The 22979-nt window shown below is 40.2% G+C and overlaps 1 protein-coding gene across 3 annotated transcripts in view; it reads right to left on the reverse strand.

Annotated features, from left to right (window-relative positions):
- Positions 1 to 22979, reverse strand: part of PLPPR5 (phospholipid phosphatase related 5) — a 119063-nt gene that overhangs the window by 64964 nt on the left and 31120 nt on the right. For all 3 annotated transcript variants that reach the window (XM_044238745.1, XM_044238744.1, XM_044238743.1), the window contains 2 exons: positions 14482 to 14614; positions 10691 to 10941 (listed from right to left, as the gene is read on the reverse strand). In XM_044238745.1, the coding sequence (XP_044094680.1) occupies positions 10691 to 10941; positions 14482 to 14614 (384 nt within the window). The remainder of the gene's footprint in view (positions 1 to 10690; positions 10942 to 14481; positions 14615 to 22979) is intronic.

The following is a 22979-nucleotide window of genomic DNA, read 5'->3' on the forward strand; positions in this document are numbered from 1 at the left end:
AGAGGAATACCCTAACCAGGCCAGGGACATGGGAAGTTAAGTCCATGGAAACAATGCCAAGAGGGATAATGCAATTGACTGGCTCTTAATATGCTGTGTTGGTGCCCTCTAGAAGGAAAATGAAAAACTGAGGACAATTAACAAACAAATGAAAATCGAGTGTGATGGCCAAAGTGCCTCCTTGGGAACTCATAGAAAAGCCCTTGTTTCTGCAATGTCAGAGTAAAAAAAAAAGCTGAAAGGCAGACTTACGACTTACTAGCTAAGAGCCCAGGGATCTTTAAAGATGACTGAATGCTCAGGTAAGGCATGTCTATTATGCCAAAGACAGGACCCTGGTTAGAAAAATATAAGATCTTGACACAAGGGAAGGGGGCATCTGAGTGGATGTACATGAAGATTACGGTTCATTAGACTCCTCTAAACCCTCGCAGCCTTCAGACGGAGCCCACCCCTACCTCTTCAGGGTTAGCGCTCCTTCCAGCCCTACCCATACCAGCGAGAAGACTCTTTCCCCCAGGGCATCAGAGGCCCTCTCAAGGTCTGACTCGACATCTTCTTCTGGCTGCCGGCCAACGATGAACCCGAGAAGGGAGGACAGAGATTCTGCCCCAAAACTGCTGTAAGAATTAGCTGACCCATGGCAGCTGGAGCCTGGGGAGACCTGTGGACTGGATTTTGAGGGTGCGTTGTCAAGGAGGCTAAAATGTAAACAGGACAAAGGAGTGTTTGTTGACATGAAGACACTCTCCCTGGGGATGTGGGATTTAATATTCTTGCAAGGCCCCCAGGGAACAGTAAAAACTCCCTGCTGGGCAGGCTCCTCAGAGCCTGGAGAAAAGTGATCACTCTCTCTCAATGAGGCTGACATGCCTGAACTGCTTTGGCAGATGGTGGAGGAAGGAATTAAAAGGCATAGAGAAGTGGCATTGCTGGAATGGACATATAATATGGACTTCAGGACCCACAGAAGGTGATGTAGCACCTGAGCCTTCAGGGATGTACTGTTCATGGAGGCAGAGGAATGTGCTAGTGAGAGGGGCACTGGCAGGGCATATGAGCTAAGGGATGCCTCTCCTCTGCAGGCCATTATTGATGGTAGGGTAGGCTACTCCACAGCTGGGGCCTTTATATTCATGCAGATCATGAGGAGCCTGAAGAAATAGAAGCCGGTCGCCAGGGCTTAACCATCAGAAACAGGTGTGTGTGTGTGTGTGTGTGTGTGTGTGTGTGTGTGTATTATCATAACAATGCAGAAGACCTGAGTGACAGCCGAGGTGATGAGACCCGCAGAAAGTTTTGGGATGGATTTATAAAACACAGAGCTTCCTAGAGGCAAATAGATGAGGAGCCAGGCAGAATACTGTAACTATAACCACAACAAGATGACAGGAATACAGAGTTGCAAGTGGGTACCCCAATAAAACATTTTAATCCTTTGTGTAGTTACCAAACCAAAATGAAACCCACTAACTCAAGAGGCAGCTGGTCCCCAGAGGGAAGAGAATATCCAGATATTTTAAGGACTATTGGACACAGAGTCTAACAGGATATTCGTACCTAGAGACCTGAAAGCATCATCATGGTCTCTGCTAGAGTAGGGTATAGGCTACATGGGGACTACGTCGTGAATATGGGCTGAAGTCTACTAGATCTGGGAACACATCCAGTGGTCATTTACCCCTTGGCAGGTGGAGTACTGAGGGAATTTAAAAGGAAGCTTATGAAACTATACCCTCCCGCTCATGCCAAGATAGTAAATCAAAAACAATATCGCATTAAGGGAGGGGGGATGGTGAAGATTTATGTACCGCTTAGGATCTCAAAAAGGCTGGTGGCTCTTATCCTATCTCCATTTAATTCACCAGTAGGGACAGATCCTGGAGAATGACTACGACTACCAAATCTTGAATCAAGTAGTAGTGACCACTGATTTGTCAAATGCATTCTTTTCTATTTTGTTCAGGAAAGAAGATGAGAAAAGTTCACATTCACATGGAATAGGCAAATTTTACATCAAAGTTTACGTCAGTGCTATATTAACCCTCATGCATTTTGCCATCATATTGATTCTTTGCATCAAAGACATCATGCTGATGAAGCAGGTAAGTAAGAGATGGTCAGCACACTGGAGGCCTTGTTAAGACACAGGTATTGCAGATCTTGGGAGATAAACCCCATAAGATTCAAGGGCTTGCGACATCAAGTTTTTAAGGATCCATTGACCAGGTGAGTAAGGGACAGGTGGGGCTCGATAGGAAGAGATAGATAGGGATGATCAGGCTCACAAAAATCCCCAAAATGTGTAGGTGTGGGAAAACCAGAGATAAGGGAACAAACTGCGGAAGGCCTGGGGTGGGGTGGGGGGGATGCGCGGGGCGGGGTGGGGGGGCGTGTCTTTTTATGATGATCACCTGTGACCAACAAAGAATAACCAGACCCTAAAAAGGAAGCAAATCACTGAAGGTGTTATCACCAGTTCTTTCTCAGTGGTTATCAATAGAGATGTTAAAAGGATTTAAGTTCCCTGATTAGCTTTCCATAAAAGACAAACCCTAAAGGCCCTGGCTGGCAACCCTTTGGGGACCTTTCTCGCTCTTGAGAGCTTTTTCTGTATTTTCACTTTATCAACTTCTGTCGCTCTACTCATTCTCCATTATCCACCAGATTGATTCTTGGACTCCATGAGACAAGAACCTAGCTCCCCCGCATCACAGGGACATACTACACATCACCCCAAAGAAAAAGACAAATGATTGCATCTTGTACCCCTACCACAAAGAAAGAAACACAGCACCTTTAGATCATTTTGTGTTCTTGGGGACACACATCCCACACCTATGGATACTGCTCTGGCCTGTAGATCAGGGGACATGAAAGGCTGCCAGCTTTAAGTGGGTCCTGGAGCAGAAAAGCCCCTGACAGCAAGTACAGGCAAACAGCCCTGCTACTTGGGCCAGAGGAGCACCAGGCACTGTGTTGCTTGAGATGTCAGTGGTGGAAAACATAGTCTGGAGCTCACGGCCAGCCCTTGTGGGAGAATCAGGGTTGGCTCCTGGTATTCAAGAGCAAGTCTATGACCCTGTAGCAGAGCTTGATGCATCTTTTGGGAAAATGGACTTGAGCATGTTATTGTGATGAGGGAACAGACGGCTGGCTGAGCACAAAGCAAAAGGCTGACACCCTGCAACCTTCCCCCACCTCCACTCCTGGGTGGGATATAGGTGACGATCTTTAGGAAACTCCCAAATATCTTGATGTTAATACCTTGCTAGAGGGAAAAACCTTGGCAATGGCAAGGCCTCAAGGCCTCTGGTATCTTGTAGGTCCTCTTTAGCATATGAAAGTTCTTTTGAAACCTCCCTTTTTCCTTACCTCCCCCAACCCCGTAGTACACAGCCAGCCACCCCTCACACCCCGGTGCAGCAGCTCTTTCTGCCCATGGTTCCTGTCCCCGTGCTTTAATAAACCATCATTTTGCATCAAAGATGCCTCACGAATTCTTTCATGGTTATCAGCTCTGGACTCCACTCTACCGAACCTCACCTATATTCTAAAACTTCATCGACTGGACATGGAAGAAAGGGAATGTTTGCTTCTGGGATATCAAATGACCACACATTTAGAGCAAGGGAATGTTTGCTTCTGGGATATCAAATGACCACACATTTAGAGCTGCCCACTGTGATCTGGGTTCTTTTGGACCTGGTCAAAGTGCTAGTGCGTCCCATGGAGGTCTCACGAGCAGTGGGCTCTGCCAATACCACTTAGGTTATTAGGCATCTAATTACTGTATATGGGAAAGGAGTAACAGATGACTTAGAAATTGTCATTTTAAAAGCAATTAAAGTTCGTTAACATCTTAAATAATGTGCAGAACATAAGATTAAAAATTAAGGTTCATAAGAATAAAATACTCATTCACTTAAAAAAAGTACAATAAAATTCAATCATCGTGACTATTTATATTACTATTAGTGTTTGAGCTACTTGGCTGCCTGGAAAATAAGATACGAGACCGGAATTTATGGAGTGCACACTTTTTCAATAACCTTAATTTATATCTTGCAACATGCAATTAAAATTCATTGACTAGTTTTCTTCACTACTGCGTGTGAGGGCCTGAACTCTGATCGCTTGGCCTTCGAGGGCCTGCTTTCCGCTGGAGGGCAAGCCAGGAAGTAGTGCAACATACGAGACAGTGACACTGGCCTGCATCATATTTCCACTTCTAATAAATACCTGTGATACAACTTGGGCAAGTTAATTAGACTTTTGTATCTTCAGTTGTGTTACCTGTAAAGTGAAGAGAGCCATACATTCCTTCCAGCCCCCTGTGAAGACTTAGGCCTTTTTGTGGCCAGATTGTTACTTTCGAATACATGGAAGCTGGGGGACCGAGGGGTGCAATACAGGAGCAGGCCGCCCAGGGATGTGGCTCAGTTTAGCCATTGCATCAAAGGAAGTGGTGATGGTGTGTGAACCCCAGAGTGTACAACGGAGCACTGGCTCTGGGTCTGGGCCAGACTTTCCTGTTGTGCTCCAAGAGAATGTTTAGGGATTCCCAGCTGCTCAAATCTGAACTCTCCCTGCCACGGCTCAGGCTCTTGGCAGCTCATAGAGTCCAAGTTCATTCCATTTCTCAGAACCTAGGAATTTCAGTTCATTTCACTTCATCTGACTCTGGTCTCATCAACACTAGGGCTTCCAATCTTAAGGGGAACGGCTAAATCCAAACCCTTATTTCATGTCTGAGATTCTTTGACAATCTCCTTAAAATATTCCCTTTACTTTGAGTTTCTTTCCTTTTTTGTTGTCTCTGCTCTCACTGTCCCCTTACCTGGAATTCCTCTTCTTTACTTATTCAAATCATGTTCATCTTCAAAACCCAGCCCAAGTACCACTTACTTCTGAAGCACTCTCCCATGGTGCTTGGCAACAGTGATCTTTCCCTCCTAGACACTGAGTGGCCCTCACTGTCATTACCAAATAGACTAACAATCACATTCCATCGAGAACTTAATGATGCACTATCTCCAGGGCAAACTTATCCAGTAGGCATGGTACTGAGGGGCCCATGATACTTCTAGGGGCCAATAAAACTGTCATCATTTCTTTTAAAATCAGAAGGAAAGGTGAAGATTTAGGTTGAAGAACATGCTTAATATATGGTGTTTATAAATTTGCTTTTATTATACCTTATATTGTCCTATAAGAATAAGTCCTGTTGGGCGCCTCGGTGGCTCAGTGGGTTAAGCCGCTGCCTTTGGCTCAGGTCATGATCTCAGGTTCTTGGGATCGAGCCCCGCATCAGGCTCTCTGCTCAGCAGGGAGCCTGCTTCCTCCTCCTCCCTCTCTCTCTCTCTCTCTGCCTGCCTCTCTGCCTACTTGTGATCTCTGTCAAATAAATAAATAAAAATCTTTAAAAAAAGAAAAAAAAGAGTAAGTCCTGTTTTTCTAATGTGTGAGCACTGCCAGGAGTCCCCAACCTGGAGTCTGCTAACACCTAAGAAACTCCAGACATATTCATGAATTCTGGGACATCTCTTTCAGTATTTCAAAGAGCTTAATAGAACAGTATATTTACCTGCAAAAGCCCACATGCCCTAACTAAAATGTCATTATTCTTTACTTTTGGCTGGAACTCTATGAAGTCATTTGGCCACACTGGTGATCTCACACTGCTGAGTGGTTCTGATACACTGTGGAAGACACAGTGATTTCTGGGATGTGCCTAGAGAATCGGCACCATTATAAAGCCATGGATCGATCCCAGAATACCCAGTTAGAAGTGTCACTTAACAGAATCCAGAGAAAACTAAGGTAAAGATGCAGAGCATACATATGTCTGGACTCATTTACTGCTTATTCTTTAATAGCTGTATGTGGGCAAATTTAGTAACTGTATGTGTATCATTTCAAAACAGTGTTACGGTATATTTATTGTTATGGGTCACTGTTCAATATCTGGGTCTAAGCTGGGGTGGAAAAGCATTATCTATTAGATAGAAGATTTAGAAATGTGAAGTTCATGGAAGAGTATGGGACAAGAAGACGGTAAGTTATAAAAGGGGTCCATGGTAATGAAAGCACTGGAATTCAGGGGTACTTTGCAGATGTCTTTAGCAACCTCCCCGCCCCCTGTGACACTTAGTTGAAGGCTGACAGGACCAATGTCAATCAACTAATAATAGTTGTGATGGCAGCAGTAGTCAGAGAAATAGGACAGCAGTCACATTGTAAGTGGGAGCTCAATAAATACTGCTTGATAGATTATCTAGTAGACACAAATTTGCTCATTTGAAACCTAGAGCACTGGGATCTTAGATGTTTCAGCATTAAATTACTTCTGGGCAGGGAAGATTTAGAGGCATGGCTTTCTGATGGCAGCCAGATTTCATCAGTCACTCCAGACAAATCCATGAAGGTAGCCGAGAGCTTTTCTTCTTACCCACGCCGACATTTCTCCACCAAACACAATCCCTGACCAGCCACATGACATCAAATGCTGCAGCCGAATTGCCATGCATCCCCCAAATTCCTGTAGTCCAGAATGAAGACCTGTATGTACGTGCCCCTACAGAGATGAGGAAAATGTCACTAAGGAAGGGCAGACAGATACCAATGGGTTGTGTTTATTTAACCCTTGTCTTGCAGCTCATGAGCACATGGGACCTCTAAGATGATTATAAAAGATGGCTGGGTGGGAAACAAGAGCAGGATAATGCCAAAGATTGGACACCAGCAAGACAGGGAATGATACAGCAGAGCCTTCCGTTAATATTCTGGGAAAAAACTGCAGTGAACCCTTTAATATCCACAAATCCCTTCTTGCCTGGTGTTTTCACTTCTTCACAATCTGATTGTACTGGGCCTCCCATTTACAGGTGGAGTCTGGGCCTCTGCCCCCCTCGATCAGGGCTGGCCTCGATCAGGGCTGGGATTTGCTTGGACTGGACCTAGAGAGCACAGAGATGGGGACGGTGAATGAGTTTTGGAGCCTACGCTCCAAGAGGCCCTCTAGCTCAAGCCTTTGCTCTCTTGGAAGGCTGCTCTCAGGGGAAATCTCTAGAGAATGAGCGAGGCCCAGCTATCGACCTGTTCCAGGCCCGTCTACACCAGGGTGAAACACGACCCATGAGAGAAGCAAGGTTTGACTACAGGTAAAAACCACAGATCACCCCACAGAATTCTGAGGATAGCAAAGTCTTGTTTTGACATTTAGGGTGCATTGTTTACAGCAAAAGATCATGAGAAAAGGCCAGCAAGCATAGCTGACCCTTTTTGTCTTGCTTCCTCTCTTTCTTTGTGTTTCTAAAGATTTTCAGAAAAATCATCTAAGGCCAGTATGGGAAGTAACCTAAGAGATCATTTTATGTCTGTTTCCCTGACTTATGAGGTTAACTGGAAAGTCACAAAACTGGAAAGTCACAAAAAAAGTCTCATTCTCAACTTTGAAGTTCATTTGACTTTAATCAGAAAAATTGCTCATTTTATATGAAACAAATAACACAAAGCTAAATTTAAATCTTATTCTAATGTGACTTAACACCGAATTATAAATTTAATATTTGAGGGTTAAATAACCTTAGGAATTTTTCCCTGGGAAATCAACAATATTTGCAGAAACAGGCTTAAGGATTTTTTTTCCCCCCTGAAAGTTCTCAGTAAAGCAAAAGAGAACAACTCTGTTATCAAATTATCCCCAAAGCCTTAATTAAAGTCAAGTGCTAAGGGAGATTTCAAGTTCCTTAATTTGGGGGACTAATCCACAAAGGGAAACATCAGAAAACTATGCCTCAGTTCTTATTCATATACTTCATAGTGGAGCTTATTTATTTTTATTTATGTATTTGCATATGTAAATATTTACATGACACAACAGTAAACAAATGTATCTCTACCTAAACACAGCGATAAGACTGTTTCCACAGAAAATACCAAATAGATGGCTGTTTTCTTATTTGCTTACTCATCAAAATTCTGACAAGCATGTCACAGGACTGTATTAGTTGGAAACACCCCAACATTTCTATTATAAAGTTTTCCCAAGATGTCTCTCGTGAAGCTGGGAAGAAATATATATGTCTATGGGTTCAAATATAACAGCAAAACCTGCCTGTAATGCCTACATTTGCAGCAGGAGCTATATTCAGGGTTACCATAGCAGCCACCCACACTCACACAGTGCTAAAGGGGGGGCAGGGAAGACAGGAAAGCAGTTAGCACAGAACAGAATCTATTGTTGAAAAGACAGAGGTACCCGGCCATGTAATTACAAGCAGGAATCCTGACTTTTAGTCTGAACCACTGTGTAATGATAGACAATTTCAAGTGCTGGAGTGTTATTAAATGTTTTTTCTCTAAACATACCTACCATCCGAACCCTCTGCCATAACCTTTACGGATGCTGAGATTAGGGGGCGGCAGAAGGAAATTTAGCTGGCTGTGCACACATGAGAACTAATATGATTTATTATACCTTCTCTGGAATATTTGAATTTATTGGAGCCAGGAAAGTGGGTGGTTCTACGGATCTGGACCGGTTACTTCACTTTCTGAGTGTTCTCATCTGTAAAATGGGCATAATACTACTACATACTTGAAGGATTTTTTGTGAGGATTCAGTGAATTAGTACAAATGATCAATTACTACATAAATAGTAATAACAATCAACAAGGAATAAATTTTAATACATCAATAAGAATTAGTAATAAATAATTTGTAAAAGTAAGGCTCTTGGTGCTTGACACATATGCTCAATGAATGTTTGCCATAGTAATTACAATTATTCTATAATTATACTTATAAGAGGTTGCTAAAACACTTGGCCAGCTGACCACAGGCAAGACAAGATATTAAGATTCCTCCAGGACTTAAAAGCATAATACCTTCTCCCAAAGCAGTGCCTTTGAAAACACGATTTTGGCACAACAAAAAGATCAAGTATTTATAATACTAGCATATTCACCACCATTGGCAAACTCTAGTTATACAGCAAAACCAATCACCTATTAGTGCTAAAATAATCATGTAACAGGATTTGGGTTCAAAGAGTATTCTGGAATTCGTCTCCAGTCATTGGCTTGATCACGTACGTATATGCAGATATTTGCAATTCATACTCGGATACAAATAACAACGTCAGATTTAGATGTGATGACAATGAATGAGAAGTATTTTTCACTTCTGATTCACTTAAGTTTTAAACATTCATTTTAAGGTTGAATGCTTCATATTCTAAGAGAGGTGGGACATGCAGTCAAGCAATTCAACGAACAGGAAAGAATATGCATGGATAAACAGATTTTATAGCAAGTCTGCAGTGCCTTAGAATGGGAAGCAGAAGGCAAAGCTGAAGGGATAAAGAAATCAGGGGAAACTGGAGGGAAAGAAGGGAGTTGTAACTGACAAACCGTACAGAAGCCAGAAGACAGTGGAAGAGAAAATGGGTAAGGTGGGATTTGGTCTTTGACTCTAAAATACTTTTTTTTGATGGGATTTTTAAAAGTCCAGGCTGTGAGGGTTAGAATTAGCTCGGCTTGAAAACTTTAGAAATGTTAAAATGCATGTACTTACAGCCTCCAAAAATTATTCTGCCATCATGAGCAGTAAGTACAGTGCTGTATTTTCCCTCCTAAATTGTCGCTTATTTAGTAATTTTGTTTCCAATCTCAGGTAGAAGTGTCATAGGGTATTACTGTGCATTCTCTCTGCTTTTAGAGATAAGCAGACAGGACTGCATTAAAAATACCAGAAATATTTCCATAATCAAATAGCTCCTTAAGAGTAAAAATAATTCTGAGGGTTTTTTTTAAGTCATGGGCAATGAACTGATTTGGTTTCAAATAGGTCCTGAGATCTCTTGTCAATGAGTTGAAATCGGAAGAAAGGAGCTATTGGCACCACTGGAAAGGAGAACCCCAAAAGACTCCTCGGGAGTCCAGCTCCATAGCTACAAGGCAGACCCTGGTAAATGAGGGAAGGGCTTTGACAGCAGGAATGCTGGGGCCAAGAGCTGCCTGTTAAGGCTGCTCTTCTCTCTACTCCTGTGAATCAGTAAGATGCTCAACCATGACCATTTACTTCCACCTAGAGGTCCTGGACAGCCGTGGGAGGCCTGGCTCTCACCACCGAAATGAGGGCAAAGACTCAAGAATAAAGGGAAAAAAAAAAAACACAATTTAATAGGACATTTTGCCTAGCTCTATGCGAAAATATTGAAACAGTAGCTGAGATATTATGATGACATAGTTACCAATAACCAAACAAACAAACAAAAATTCTAAAAAAAAACGGTGCCCCTTTCCTGACCTCCACCAGAGAATATCAGAGCTTGAGTAGGCAGCTAAGAGGCCTGGATAGCTTTCTTAATGGGGCTATTACAAGATTAGGGGGACTGCTACGGGACAAATTTGTTCCCATTAAGCCCTATTTAACATAAAGACAAACATATTCTCAAATAGAAATGCTAATGGCTCTATTTTTTAATACAACCAACTACCCACACATAATCTCATGAGAGTCAACTGACTTAATTTTATCCACAGTCCAAACAGCCATTATTAAAAGTAAATTAAATGGCCTACAGAAAGTGGTAAATGCGACTTCCATCATGGCAGAGAAAAAGAATGTCTACACTGGGAGAATGAACAGAGAGACGAAGACTGGTCCATAATCCTTACTTACTGTCAGATACATGGCTGCATAGACGCTGAGAGCCGCTTCTTTGGATGGGAACGTCTTCCTGGCTCTCATGATGAGATCTGGGTTGCCCGTGCAGGCCTCTTCCCCACTGATGAACTGTGTATACTGCTGACATCCAAGAGCCGTATAGTTGGGCTTACACAGGGCAAGAAAATGTGGAGCCAGATTCCCTGTGACCACCTGCCCGGCGTTTACAAAAATATCGGTAGCAAAGAGCCCAAACGCATAAATACCTGAGGACGAAAGCAAACCACCGTAACTCTGTTTGGTTTTGTTTGTATTTCGGTTGACCATAAGCCAACATGGAAATATTTTAGAAACTATGAAATAAGTCATATATACATACATATGGTTTCCCCCCCGTTTCACTTCTGATTCTTTGCTTTCTGGAGAGGTGGGAGTGTTAAATTATTTAACACATCGAGCCGTCTACCACTGGCTACAGTTTTACGCAACGTGGGTTTATAAGACATCAGATAAAAGAGGAAGATATATTCGAAGACTGTGTTTGGGTAATGCGATTTTTAAAAAGGAAACCTGTTCTCTGGAGAGGACTCAGTCTCACCTTCTACCAATGTGAGCAATCTTGATTTTTTTTCCCTATTTTGAAAATATTTTGCATCTTACAAACATAAAGTAAAGCAGTTGTCTCCCTTTGATTATGCCTCTTAAACCCATTCAGACTGATATTAACTCTGCTGGAGGTGCCAATTAGCAGTAAAACCCAATGCCATTAGTTTTCATTTAAATATCGTGGAAAATCTTAAGTAAAGCAGAATGGTTCAAATTGATTTCTGTGCTGCTTTCATGAATACATTTTAAAAAGTCACACTAACAGCTAGTAACTTAGTTCCACTTTATATTTTATGGTTGGACTTCAATTTATCAAATTTGGGGCAATTTTGTAAAAAATAATGCAATCAAAATGATAATTTTTCAATTATCTCCACAGCCTTAAAATTTGTTTGCTTTCATTACCAGAATTTTATACTTATAAAATTAAGTATACACAGATTTTTTTTTTGTCCTCTTTTGTGAGGAATGTGACAGTCTACTCAAATTAAAAAAATATATATATTTCTTGGGGCGCCTGGGTTGCTCAGTGGGTTAAGCCTCGGCCTTCGGCTCAGGTCATAATCCGAGAGTCCTGGGATCAGCCCCACATTGGGCTCTCTGCTCAGCAGGGACCCTGTTTCCCCCTCTCTCTCTCTGCCTGCCTCTCTGCCTACTTGTGATCTCTGTCTGTCAAATAAATAAATAAAATCTTGGAAAAAAATATATATGTATATATATATATACATATACATATATATATATATATATATTTCTAAATTTGATGCTTTTGTCATTAAAACCAAAATTTATTTTTCTTAGGTAGAGTGGGCAAAAGAAATTCCTTGGCAGCATTTTCAATTAAACTGACAGATACAAACTTTGAAGATGTGGTACCAATGTGAAGAAATCTATTCTTCTTAATTTTGGGAAATAAAATTCCACTAGGTATTTTTACATTGTGCCAGGAGAATACATCCCAAATAATTCGTTCGTTAAAAAGTCATATAGTGCTATGATAATAACCAGACACTTCATTTCTTAGTCATGAATTTCTGGATTGTTTGTTTGCTAAACCTTTATATATAATTGTTGGCTGTTATATAGAAGAGTCACCAGGGAAGTTGTGCAGGATCAAGTAAATTTCCAGCATCAGAAACATGGCTATCCTTTTAATTTTTGAAATATTATATAAGATTATAAAAGGCTCAGGCAAACCTGCACATAGCAGAACTCTGTGTGTATACAATGGCAATGAAACAAAGACCTTAGTTCGTTCTTTATCTAAAAATGTTAAAAGGAAATAATAAAAAGCTCTTTCTTTATATCTTCCCAGAATTTTATGAGTCATACAAGTAAATGTTATAAAAGCAGAAACTTAGGAGAGGCAGAGAAATGAAAGAGAATGGAGGAGCTTAAGAAAATGTTCATGTAGGTAACCTCTCCTTCCAAACATCATGGCCCAGCACAGGAACCTAAATGGCAAGTCTTCATCTCTACTCTCTTGAAATCTAGGCTAAGATGTAACTCATTCTATTTAACAAAACCATTCTCTTTATCTGCTGTAATAAGTTTTGCTGTGTAAAATAGAGAGAATTATTTGATAAAGATATGGAAATGTCTCCTGATGTTTGTTAAGTTCCCAAATGTGCTTTTGAATTAAAATATTCAGTGCATCAGGCCCAAGGCCAATATTGTAGCTACAAAGATACTTATTAAAATGAGATCCCATGAGTGTATTCATGGTGCTGACCACCAGGATAAAATCCCTACAAATAATGATGCCCTATTATGCAGTAATGTTTTGCTTATAAACTTCCCATTTTAACAAATTTGAAATATCCAAATCATAATGAATAAGAGAGAAGAGACAAATCAAGAATTCCTAAATATTTTATAAAATCATATAATGAGAAACACAAAGAGATTTAAAGCATGCTTTACTTTGTGCCATATATTCTTTAGAAATATGTGTGCAAATGCAAAAATACATCCACTTAAGTAGGTGTAATAAAATTTGCTTGAACAGTATTTTGGAAAGTGTCAATTTCATCATTTTTAGTTTTGAATATATTATTGCTTATTTTGTTATTAAATGACTCATGCAAAGATCAATGAGTCAAGAACAAAGTATTGATGCATGTAAAAAATAGCTTTTTAAAGTTTCATATAAGAGTTGTCATCACTTCAACAGTATAAATAAGGGCTTTGAGATGTATAACTTGATGGCAATTTAAAAAACAGTCTTAGATATGGAGAGCTTTTGTCTTTAGAGAGACTCAAAGGCAAGATGACATTTGATTAGTCTTTAAGTGGGTTTATATATAGATTAGCTGATCTATGCATGATATCTCCAAGGTCTTCAACTTAATCCCACTGCTATGAGAAATATATTGAAGGGTACTGGACCTTAATCTCAATCTAAATACAGATAAAAATTTATTTTAAATTTTATTTTGCATATACAGACATACTTTTTTTATCTAATAAATACAGGAAATGATAATTTATATTCAACTTTACTGTGTCAGTTAAAAAATTTGTCTTGGCCAAATTTCTACTGACTTGAAGTGATTTGTAATAATTCATCAATGTTTATATGTATTAGTGCTAGAATTTCAGACTGAAGTTTAAAGTATCAGTAAATTCTTTTCTAAAATTGAAAAAAAAATTAATGTAATTCCAGTATAGTTAACATACAATGTTATATTAGTTTCATATAGTGATAGTAAGTCTTTCCCTCTAATAAAATCACTAATTCATTTTTGTTCACATTAAAAAAACCCTTAGAGGCAGTACATGGAGAGCTACATCTGATAATTAACAAACACAACATAATCTTTTCTCGGCCAATCTATTTTTCTTGTCTTTCATGATGTTCATCAATCTAACTAGATTATCATTTCTCCCTACTGTTTCTGAAATTTCATGAACACAGTAAATCATTTACTTTAATTATATAATTTTTAGTTTCTTAAAAAATATTAAACATCCAAGTGTGGTGGTGTTTTTTTTTTTCTTAAAATAATATGGAAATGACATGTGAGCTGGAGCCATATGAGAAAAAGTAGTACACAATGTGATTTTTAAAACCAAACTGAGACCTTTCAAATAAAATATAATCCAATATTTGTATGTCTTAAAATGCTGATCATTTTAAGGGTTAGCTTATACATAAACATGGTTTCCACAACAATAAAGATAATTCAGTGAACACATACCCAGAAATCGTACAGTTCGCCGCACCAGTGGGTTTATATAGCAACAATCTCCAGTTAAAATAGTTTTCTCCTGGTTTTCAAAATCCCGTGTGGCCAGTTGTAGGCAAAACACTGCGGTTTCTCCCACTATTATCTTGCAAGGAAATAAAAGGTTAAAGAACATTAGAATTTAAGCAGTATAAATATAGAATAACTTTATTTTTTAAAAATGCAAGAAAGTAACTCCTTTGAGTGGTAATGATCTCAATCATATTTGCTTAACTGAATCATATTTGCTTAACTAAGCTCTTTTTTAGAACCTTATCCCTATGCATACAACCCATATTTCTCTCAACTCAAGGAAGTATTAAACTGATAAATTATGAATACAAATGGACCATATCATTTTTGTTTTCTGGAAGACTTCATTAAAAAAAATTTATAAAGGATCTTTGCTTTAAGGCTGCACTTATTTATTTTTGGTATGTAACTGAATTTCATGTTTTTTCTTTAAGTGATTACGTCTTGCTTAAATTTGACACTGCCACAGAAATTGGAACAATTTTCTATGAAAATATTCTTGAAAGGATCAGATAAAGACACTCTAAAGTCAAATTACATTAATACTGCTATAATAAGAAACAAAATCAACTCAAAACATGCGCTTGGCCTTGAGGTCATCCTTTGCCAAAATCATCTTATTCTATTCTGAGACAGTATTAAAAATTATAGTCATTAATATATTCTTTATATTTTAGTACCTATATGTCATTTTCATCTTCATAAAAAAAGGAAACAGAAAATATTGTCATACTTCTTTTATAATTGAAAAAACCAAGACTTGAAACTCAAATGAATTGCCCAAAGCCACAGGGCCAGTAAGGAGAAAAATAAAAATCCGGATACAGATTCTTTGCTCTACTATGCTGATTTACTAACGGACCTGCCTATCTTCCCTTGGTGTTAATACCATTTGCAGCGGTTTTCATATGTGGCTTTTAAAATCACCCAGCAAGGTATTAGGTACTAGAGAATGTGTTAATATTCCATTCCATGAATGAGGAAAGGAAGGATTAGGGAGGTTAAATAATTTGCTCCCCATGAAGCCAGTCAGAAGGCAAGCAGAAATTGCTGACCTGGCCTCAGATCTTTGGACTTTATTTAATATAATGATCAACAACACTAGAAATAAGATTAAGAGAAAAGAAATGGAGCAAATGGTATGTTGTCTAATTTGTCATTATTAAGGTTAGTTTTCAGTACATCTTGTCTAGGTGAAGTAACATCCTAAACAGAGAGTCCCTGAAATGGCCTGGAAAAATGCTTTTGGGGTCTTGATGAAAGGTAATACCTGTAATTATAGGATATACAAAATTGTAAGTGGGAGATACAGAAGGATTTCATAGGAGATAAAACGTCTGACCTAGTTCTACTCCAATATAAGTAACAGATTATAGGGCATTTCTTAATTTTTATTCTTTTTTTTAAAAAAATTTATTTATTTATTTGAGAGAGAGAGAGAGAGAGTGTGTGTGTGTGTGAAAGGGGAGAAGGTCAGAGGGAGAAGCAGACTCCCCATGGAGCTGGAAGCCCAATGCAGGACTCAATCCCAGGACTCTGGGATCATGACCTGAGCCAAAGGCAGTCACTTAACCAATGGAGCCACCCAGGTGCCCCAATTTTTATTCTTTCTAATTTTTCCTCTTTTCTTACTATATCTCTTCTTCCAGGGAGGTCAGGGTTCAAGGTTGTTATCAGCACATGTTGAGCTGAATTCCATTAAAGGAGTCCAATCTTGTCTATCTGGTGGTAAGACTGGGCTGAATTTAGAAGAGCTAGAGTTCATAGCCTCCCAAATCCTCCTGAAATTTTTAACTTTGGTAAAGTAGAAGAGGTTTGTGATGAAACAGTTCATCTGGCCTTAAGAGGTGCAGGACATATTTTCCACAGGTTCGTCAGCGGCCGGCAGGGCTCTAGGAGAAGCTGACAAACAGACGAGCTGTGTGCCTGACATCTTCTCATCTTCCTTTCTGAATCATTCTTCTGCTGCTCTTTGAAAGAAGTTACTTCCTGCATTTTCAGTTTTAACTGCTTCCAGGTCTGTGTTGCCCTACAGTGTTCCAAATTCTAAGAGTCTACCACCTACTCCACATCATGAGCGTCTTGGCTCCCAGCCTGATTCCGCCCCCTTAAGCCTTCTCTCCCCCCAGAGCAAGTACCAGGGGGTCTCCACCCCCTCCTGGCTCTATCCCCGAGTACAGTGACACCCTCAACTCGGTCTGGTATTCTATGATACACAAAACTCCTCCGAATGTAACAGATACCCAATAATTCTTATTAAATGCATATGTGAATTCCATCCTCATTAGATCTGAAGGTCTCAGTCAGCCTCTGACCTTTTGCCTGACTCCTAATAACCAACCCCTGCCGTGTTCCTGTGATGAAAGCTCTTCCTTACACTTAGTCCCTTTCTATAACCGGATCCTGGATGCTTGTTGCTGACGTGATAACGCCTTTGGTTCCCAGGTTCCTACCAGGCTAAGACCTTGTCTTACCCAGGCCTTGTCTGGGTCCCTCTTCCGAGGGCTCTGCTTCCTGGTTTTCCTAATGCTAACCCCTTGCCTGGGTGCATGTCAGCACATTGCACATTTCTGAATTCCCTATTTTTGTCTTCAGCCTATCTGCCAAAACACCATCTCCATCAATACTGTTTGGCTGCTACTAAAAGAAACTCTCTCAAACTGGGTTAAGCAAAATTGGGAATTTATTCTAGGGTTTGGAGGGTTATCTCAGAACTCGGGGTATGGGACTCAGAATCAGATCCAGGAATGAAAAATTCCTCAGGAATCTAGGCAACTACTCTCTCCATCTCACTCCCTGTCTCTGGAGTCACACTGCCTCTCAGCCCTTCTCTGAATGCCTGACTCATTCTTGTCTTTCTGCAAACCAGTTCTGCTGCTGGTTTGATTGCCCAACAGTTGTCAAGAGCCCTGTTTAGAACCTATCGGCTCAGTTCAGGGAAAGTTCAACCAATTAGATTTACTGTGTCCCAACTCCAAATCCCTAGGGGGTTCCACTGGGAACAGGTTCTCTTCTGGTCCAATTCACCAAAGTTAAGAAAGTGTGTCATGGTGCACGGAAACTGCCTCTCTGGGCAGAAAGCCTATTTCTCAGCAAAAGGGAGTTGCACTGATGTCTACTTCAACTCTTATCCATCCCATCTTGCTGGACCTCCCTCCTCCCATGCTAGTTCTATCTCTAGACTAGCCCTTTCCACCATGTTCTCTGGGTACTGCATTCTGTGTGCCTCCTGGGACTTCATCTCATCAAATGTAGTGGCCTCGATCCTAGTGTCTGCTCTCCTCTCGTGGCTGCACCTACTTCACATGCTCGACTTCTGCCTCCCCCACTGTGATAACTGTGAAACTCCTTAGCCAAATCGTACTCTCTCTTAACCTCTCTCCCAGTCCCAACTTCCTAAGTCCAAACTCCCATTGTTTACTACTATCAGCAGGTTCATCTAACAAAAAGAAAGCAATTTTTATTACAATGTATACTTAGATACCTTCTGAGTTAAGGACTCCATGTTAGGCATGGCTGTTTAAAGAAAGCTTTATAACCCAGTTGGGTGGACACAAGTAAAATAATGAATAATGGTATGAGTCTAAGTTTTAGCTGGTTTGGACAATAACTATCAGTAGCACATTTAGGAAGAAATGTTGCTGAGTCACTGGAAGCATCTGTGGCCACAGTGAGACGGACCACTCAGATTGGCCTGCTGCAGGGAGGCTTTCCAGTTCACACACCCAGCTGCTGTTCCACTGGGACCGCACTTCCTGTAGGCTCCTTCTACCAAATGACTAAGTATGATGGGGGCACTCAGGAAAGCCTGTTGCCCTGAGATGTGGGATACCTCTGACTGGCAATTTTGATTTGAAAACTGCCAATCAGCCTGGCCAACTCCTTCTTGAAACTGTGCTGTGTTCTGAGGGGCTGGCGACCCTGTTCCCCTACGTTACCCTTCTCTTTCACAGAGGTCATCATAGTCTGAGGGCTTTCACAGCCTTCTCTGGCCCAGCCCTCTCCAAACCTTTATCTTCTACAGGTGTAAAGCAGAAAGCCTTTGTCTGATCCTCAGTTCTACAGGAAGCCCTTAAGCAGTCCCTGTGCAAGGTTGGTGGTGTCTTATTCATGGTCCATGTAAATCTGATATGGAATGTGATGATGCCCATGAAAGGCTCAGGAGCCGGTACCAAAGATGGTACTCAATGGCTCACCATTTTACCTACCCAGTCAGAGGTGTGTCTGAGCAACCATGCTATTCCTTGAGTCATAGTCCTCTCCTAACTGCAACCTGACAGTCTATGCGCTTGGAGGCAAGAGCTGTGTTTCTGAGCCTCAACCCGCCAGGTAAATGGAAGCCTTACATTCCACAGCTGGAGTACCATGTTTCCTTCTATACTCCATCCTCTGATGGAGTAACTCCATTATGCTTTATTGAACTCAGTGTTGACATTATGAAGTCTCTTGAGCCCTACCTTGCTTATGAAGTGGGACCTACACACACACCCTTTCTAAACAACCTATCCCATCTCTATCCCCATCTTTGAGGATAGAACTGGTAGTGGTCCTATATCTGATCCATGAGTAAAAAGTGAGCAAAAAGCTCCATCTTTCCAATGAATAGCAACCTACAAAGATGCAGGAACAAATCATTAATCCCCAAATATAAATGCTCAAATGTTTGTTATAAGCACATAACATTGTTCTCATGCCTCAGTTCCCAGAGGCTGACCCTCTAGAATCTATGCTCCTTAATGACAAAATACTGAAATAAGTTTTCTCAGGAAGATGAAATCACTGTAGACTTTCATCAAATGACAAACTCCAAATAGCTTTATGTTTTCATTTATGAAAACCTGATTAGAAATTGCTCTCTTTCAACTTTTGATGATTCAAAGATATCCATGCATAATTGTTTTGAAATTGGTACAAGAAAACCAGTGCAGACGTAAAGATGTAACGCAGCAGTAGAGGTCACGCCATCAGTGTGATGGTAGTTGGCATGTCTCATACACTTCAGATATATATGAAATAATATCTGAAAAGCAACTTTATCCATAAAGGTATAGTCATGAGAGAGACTTAAATTTTAAAGTGCAGGAAGGCATTGGGTTTATATTTAGGTTTCTATCAAACACACTGTCCATTCTTGGTTATTATAGGCACAGATAAAGAAGGAGATCATTTCCCTCCATGAACTTTAAGCTAGCCAAAGAAAATTCTTAGCTGTACCAAGAAGTAAAAAGCTACACTGGGTACTGTCTCATTAACTTTGTGTCATGATATGAGAAATTAAGGTTTCTTCAGTGTCTATATGTATTCCAGCACTTTTGCTGAGTACGGTGTTACTAACTTCTTAAAACATAGTTGCTGAGTGGAATTGAGGTTGGAGAGAGAATTTAATGAATTCAGGAGAATTATGGAAGAAGTAATATAGTTAGTGATAAATAGTAATAGAGTTAGTGATACAGATTTCCTCCCAGCAGGTAAGAAACTATGGCTATGTTTTGCTCTAAGTATATATAGTTCATAATTTGACCACAAAAACTCGTGTCCTCACTTTCATATTATAAAGTTGCCTTGGGAAGTGGCTTCCTAGTCCAGACCAGCATTCCCTGCATGCCTGGTGCTAGATGGTGACTTACACCAAAGGAACGTCAGGATCAATGATGTGTGTCAGTTTCAGACCAGGAGGAAAATCGTGTGTACATTCTCCATGTTTTCTTCCCATCTGCTGCTGGAAGCAGGGAACTCTCCAGGCCCAGGAGTTTTGGGTGCCATGAGACAGAAGGAGTCGAAGTCCCCCAGTCAGTAGTCCTGCACTAGACTGTCACGTGAGTGGAAGATAAACTCTAACATGTGAAGCCAGTGAGATGTGGGGGTTTATTCATTCACAGCGATGAGAACTTGCTAATTTCCTTTTTTTTTCTTTGACTAAAGAGGGAATGAGTCTCACACTCCATTTTCAGCAGAGAATATCTGGTTGGAATTCAAAACCACTGGTTTTCAGTACATTCATTTTATGGTTAGCTTCTATTTGCCAATTGATATTAGTTGATATTGGTATTTCATTTATGATAATGATATGTTTTCTTTTACAATTTGTTGGTTAAGTGGATTGATTTAAAGAAAAAATAAGTGATAGTTGAGGTAATATGTGGCTATGAGAGAAATCATGAAGCTGATACCCTGTGAGGCAAATTTGGGAAATATTTAACATATAACCAACAAACTTAAAGCTTCTACACAGCAAAAAAACCAATATGCTCACAAAATGAAAAGGCAACCTATCAAATGGGAGAAAATCTATGCAAATCATATGTCTGATAAGGGTTTGGTATCCAAAATATATAAAGAACTCATATAACTCAACAGTAAACAAAACAAAAAATATTGAAAATGGATAAAAGAAACAACTGGACAGTTTTCTAAAGAAGACATACAAATGGCCAACAGTCACATGAAATGGTGCCCACCATCACTCATTATGAGGGCAATGCAAATCAAAACCACAATGAGATATCACCTTCACCCCTGTCAAAATGGCTGTGATCAAAAAGACAAGAGATAATATGTGTTGGTGAGGATGTGGAGAAAAGGGAACCCTTGAGCACTGTTGGTGGGAATGCAAACTGGTGCAGCCACTATGGAAAACTGTATGGAGATTCCTCAAAAAATTAAAACTAAAACTACCTTGTGAGCCAGCAATCTTGCTTCTGGGTATATATCCAAAGGAACAGAAATTAGGATCTCAAAGAGATAACTGCACTCCAATGTTCATTGCAGCATTAGTCACAATGGCTATGAAATGGAAACCACATAAGTGTCTGTCAATGGATAAATGCATAAAGAAGTGGTATATACCATATGTGGTGTATATAAAGTGGTATATACAATGGAATACTATTTAGTCATGAGAAAGCAGAAAATCCTGCTGTTTGCTACAACCTGGATGAACCTTGAGGCATTTTGCTAAATAAATATATCAGACTAAGAAAAACATATATTGCATGGTATCACTTATATGTGGAATCTAAAAAAAAAAAAAGAAAAAGAAAAGGAAAAGCTGAATGCATAGAAACAGAGCAGAATGGTGGTTACCAGGTTGGAGGTTACAGGGAAATAGTAAGATACTGGTCAGGACTCCTGGGTGGCTCAGTCGGTTAAGCATATGACTCTTGATTTCAGCTCAGGTCATTATCTCGGACGGAGCCCTGAGTCAGGATTCCTGCTCAGTGGGGAGTATGCTTATCCCTCTCCTTCTGCTCCTACATTCTGCCCACGCCTGGCTCCTGTGCTTTCTCAAATAGATAGATAAAATCTTAAAAAAAGAAAGAAAGAAAGAAAGAAAGAAACATACATACATACATACATACTGGTCCAAGGCCACAAACTTCCCAGTTGTAAGATTAACAAGTTCTGAGGATCTAATGTACAGCATGGCGATCACAGCTAATAATACTGTGCTGAATACTTAAATGTTGCTACAAGAGTAGATCTTAAATGTTCTCCCTCATATGAGAGGGCAGAGGTGTTAGCTAGTGTTAATCCATTTTGCAATACATAAATCTATCAAATCCACACATTGTGCACCTTCAACTTGTGCAATATGTCATTATATCTCTGTGAAGCTGGAGAGAAAAAGACTGACAAGAAAACCAACTTACATGGCATTTATTAGGTATTAGGGATTGTTCTAAGTGCTTTGCAAATACTCAGCCATATGAGGTAAGTATTGTTATTAAAAACCAGCTCCAGATGAAGAAAATAAGGCACAGATGAAGTGAGCTTCCTGGGGCTGGGTGTGGAGTGAAGAGGCAGCATCTGAACCCAACGCAGTTCATTCTCTGAACCCGTGCCCTTAATCTGCACATGGCAGTAGCAGTGGTTAGGACTGTGGGTGGGTGGCACCTAGAAAGCCCTCATATCCTAGGACGTAGGACAGTTTTGGTGAAGCAATAGGTCCGAAGGCAGCTTACACAGGAGGAAATGAAGCCAGGGACTGGATTTGGTCCTTTGTGTGGAGGTCCACAGTGTTTAGGAGACTTGCTCACGCACATAGCGGGACACAAGAAACACGGGAAGATGTTATCCCCACCGATAGGCGGGACAAGCTCATGAAATCATTTTTTAATTGTGGAGCCAGTAGAAGACAGTTATAGGTCAATTTTCAGAGTGCTCTCTGGACAGTGGTTTTCAGATGTGGTCCCAGCAGCAGCAGCACCTGGGAACTTGACAGAAGTACAAACTGGCAAGCCTTGCCGCAGACCTACTGTCTTGGAGCTCTAGCTGGGAGATCCAGCTGTCTGTGTTTTAATAAGCCCGCCCAAGCTCCCTGTAGGATATTCTGAGGGATCTAAAAGTCCTGATTACCATATGTTTTAAATTTTTCAGAGATATCTTTAAAGGAATATCTAGAAATTAATTTGAACAAATAATGATTACGTATTTGTACT

Source organism: Neovison vison, chromosome 2 (assembly GCF_020171115.1).
Source record: "Neovison vison isolate M4711 chromosome 2, ASM_NN_V1, whole genome shotgun sequence".
Classification (NCBI taxonomy): domain Eukaryota; kingdom Metazoa; phylum Chordata; class Mammalia; order Carnivora; family Mustelidae; genus Neogale; species Neogale vison.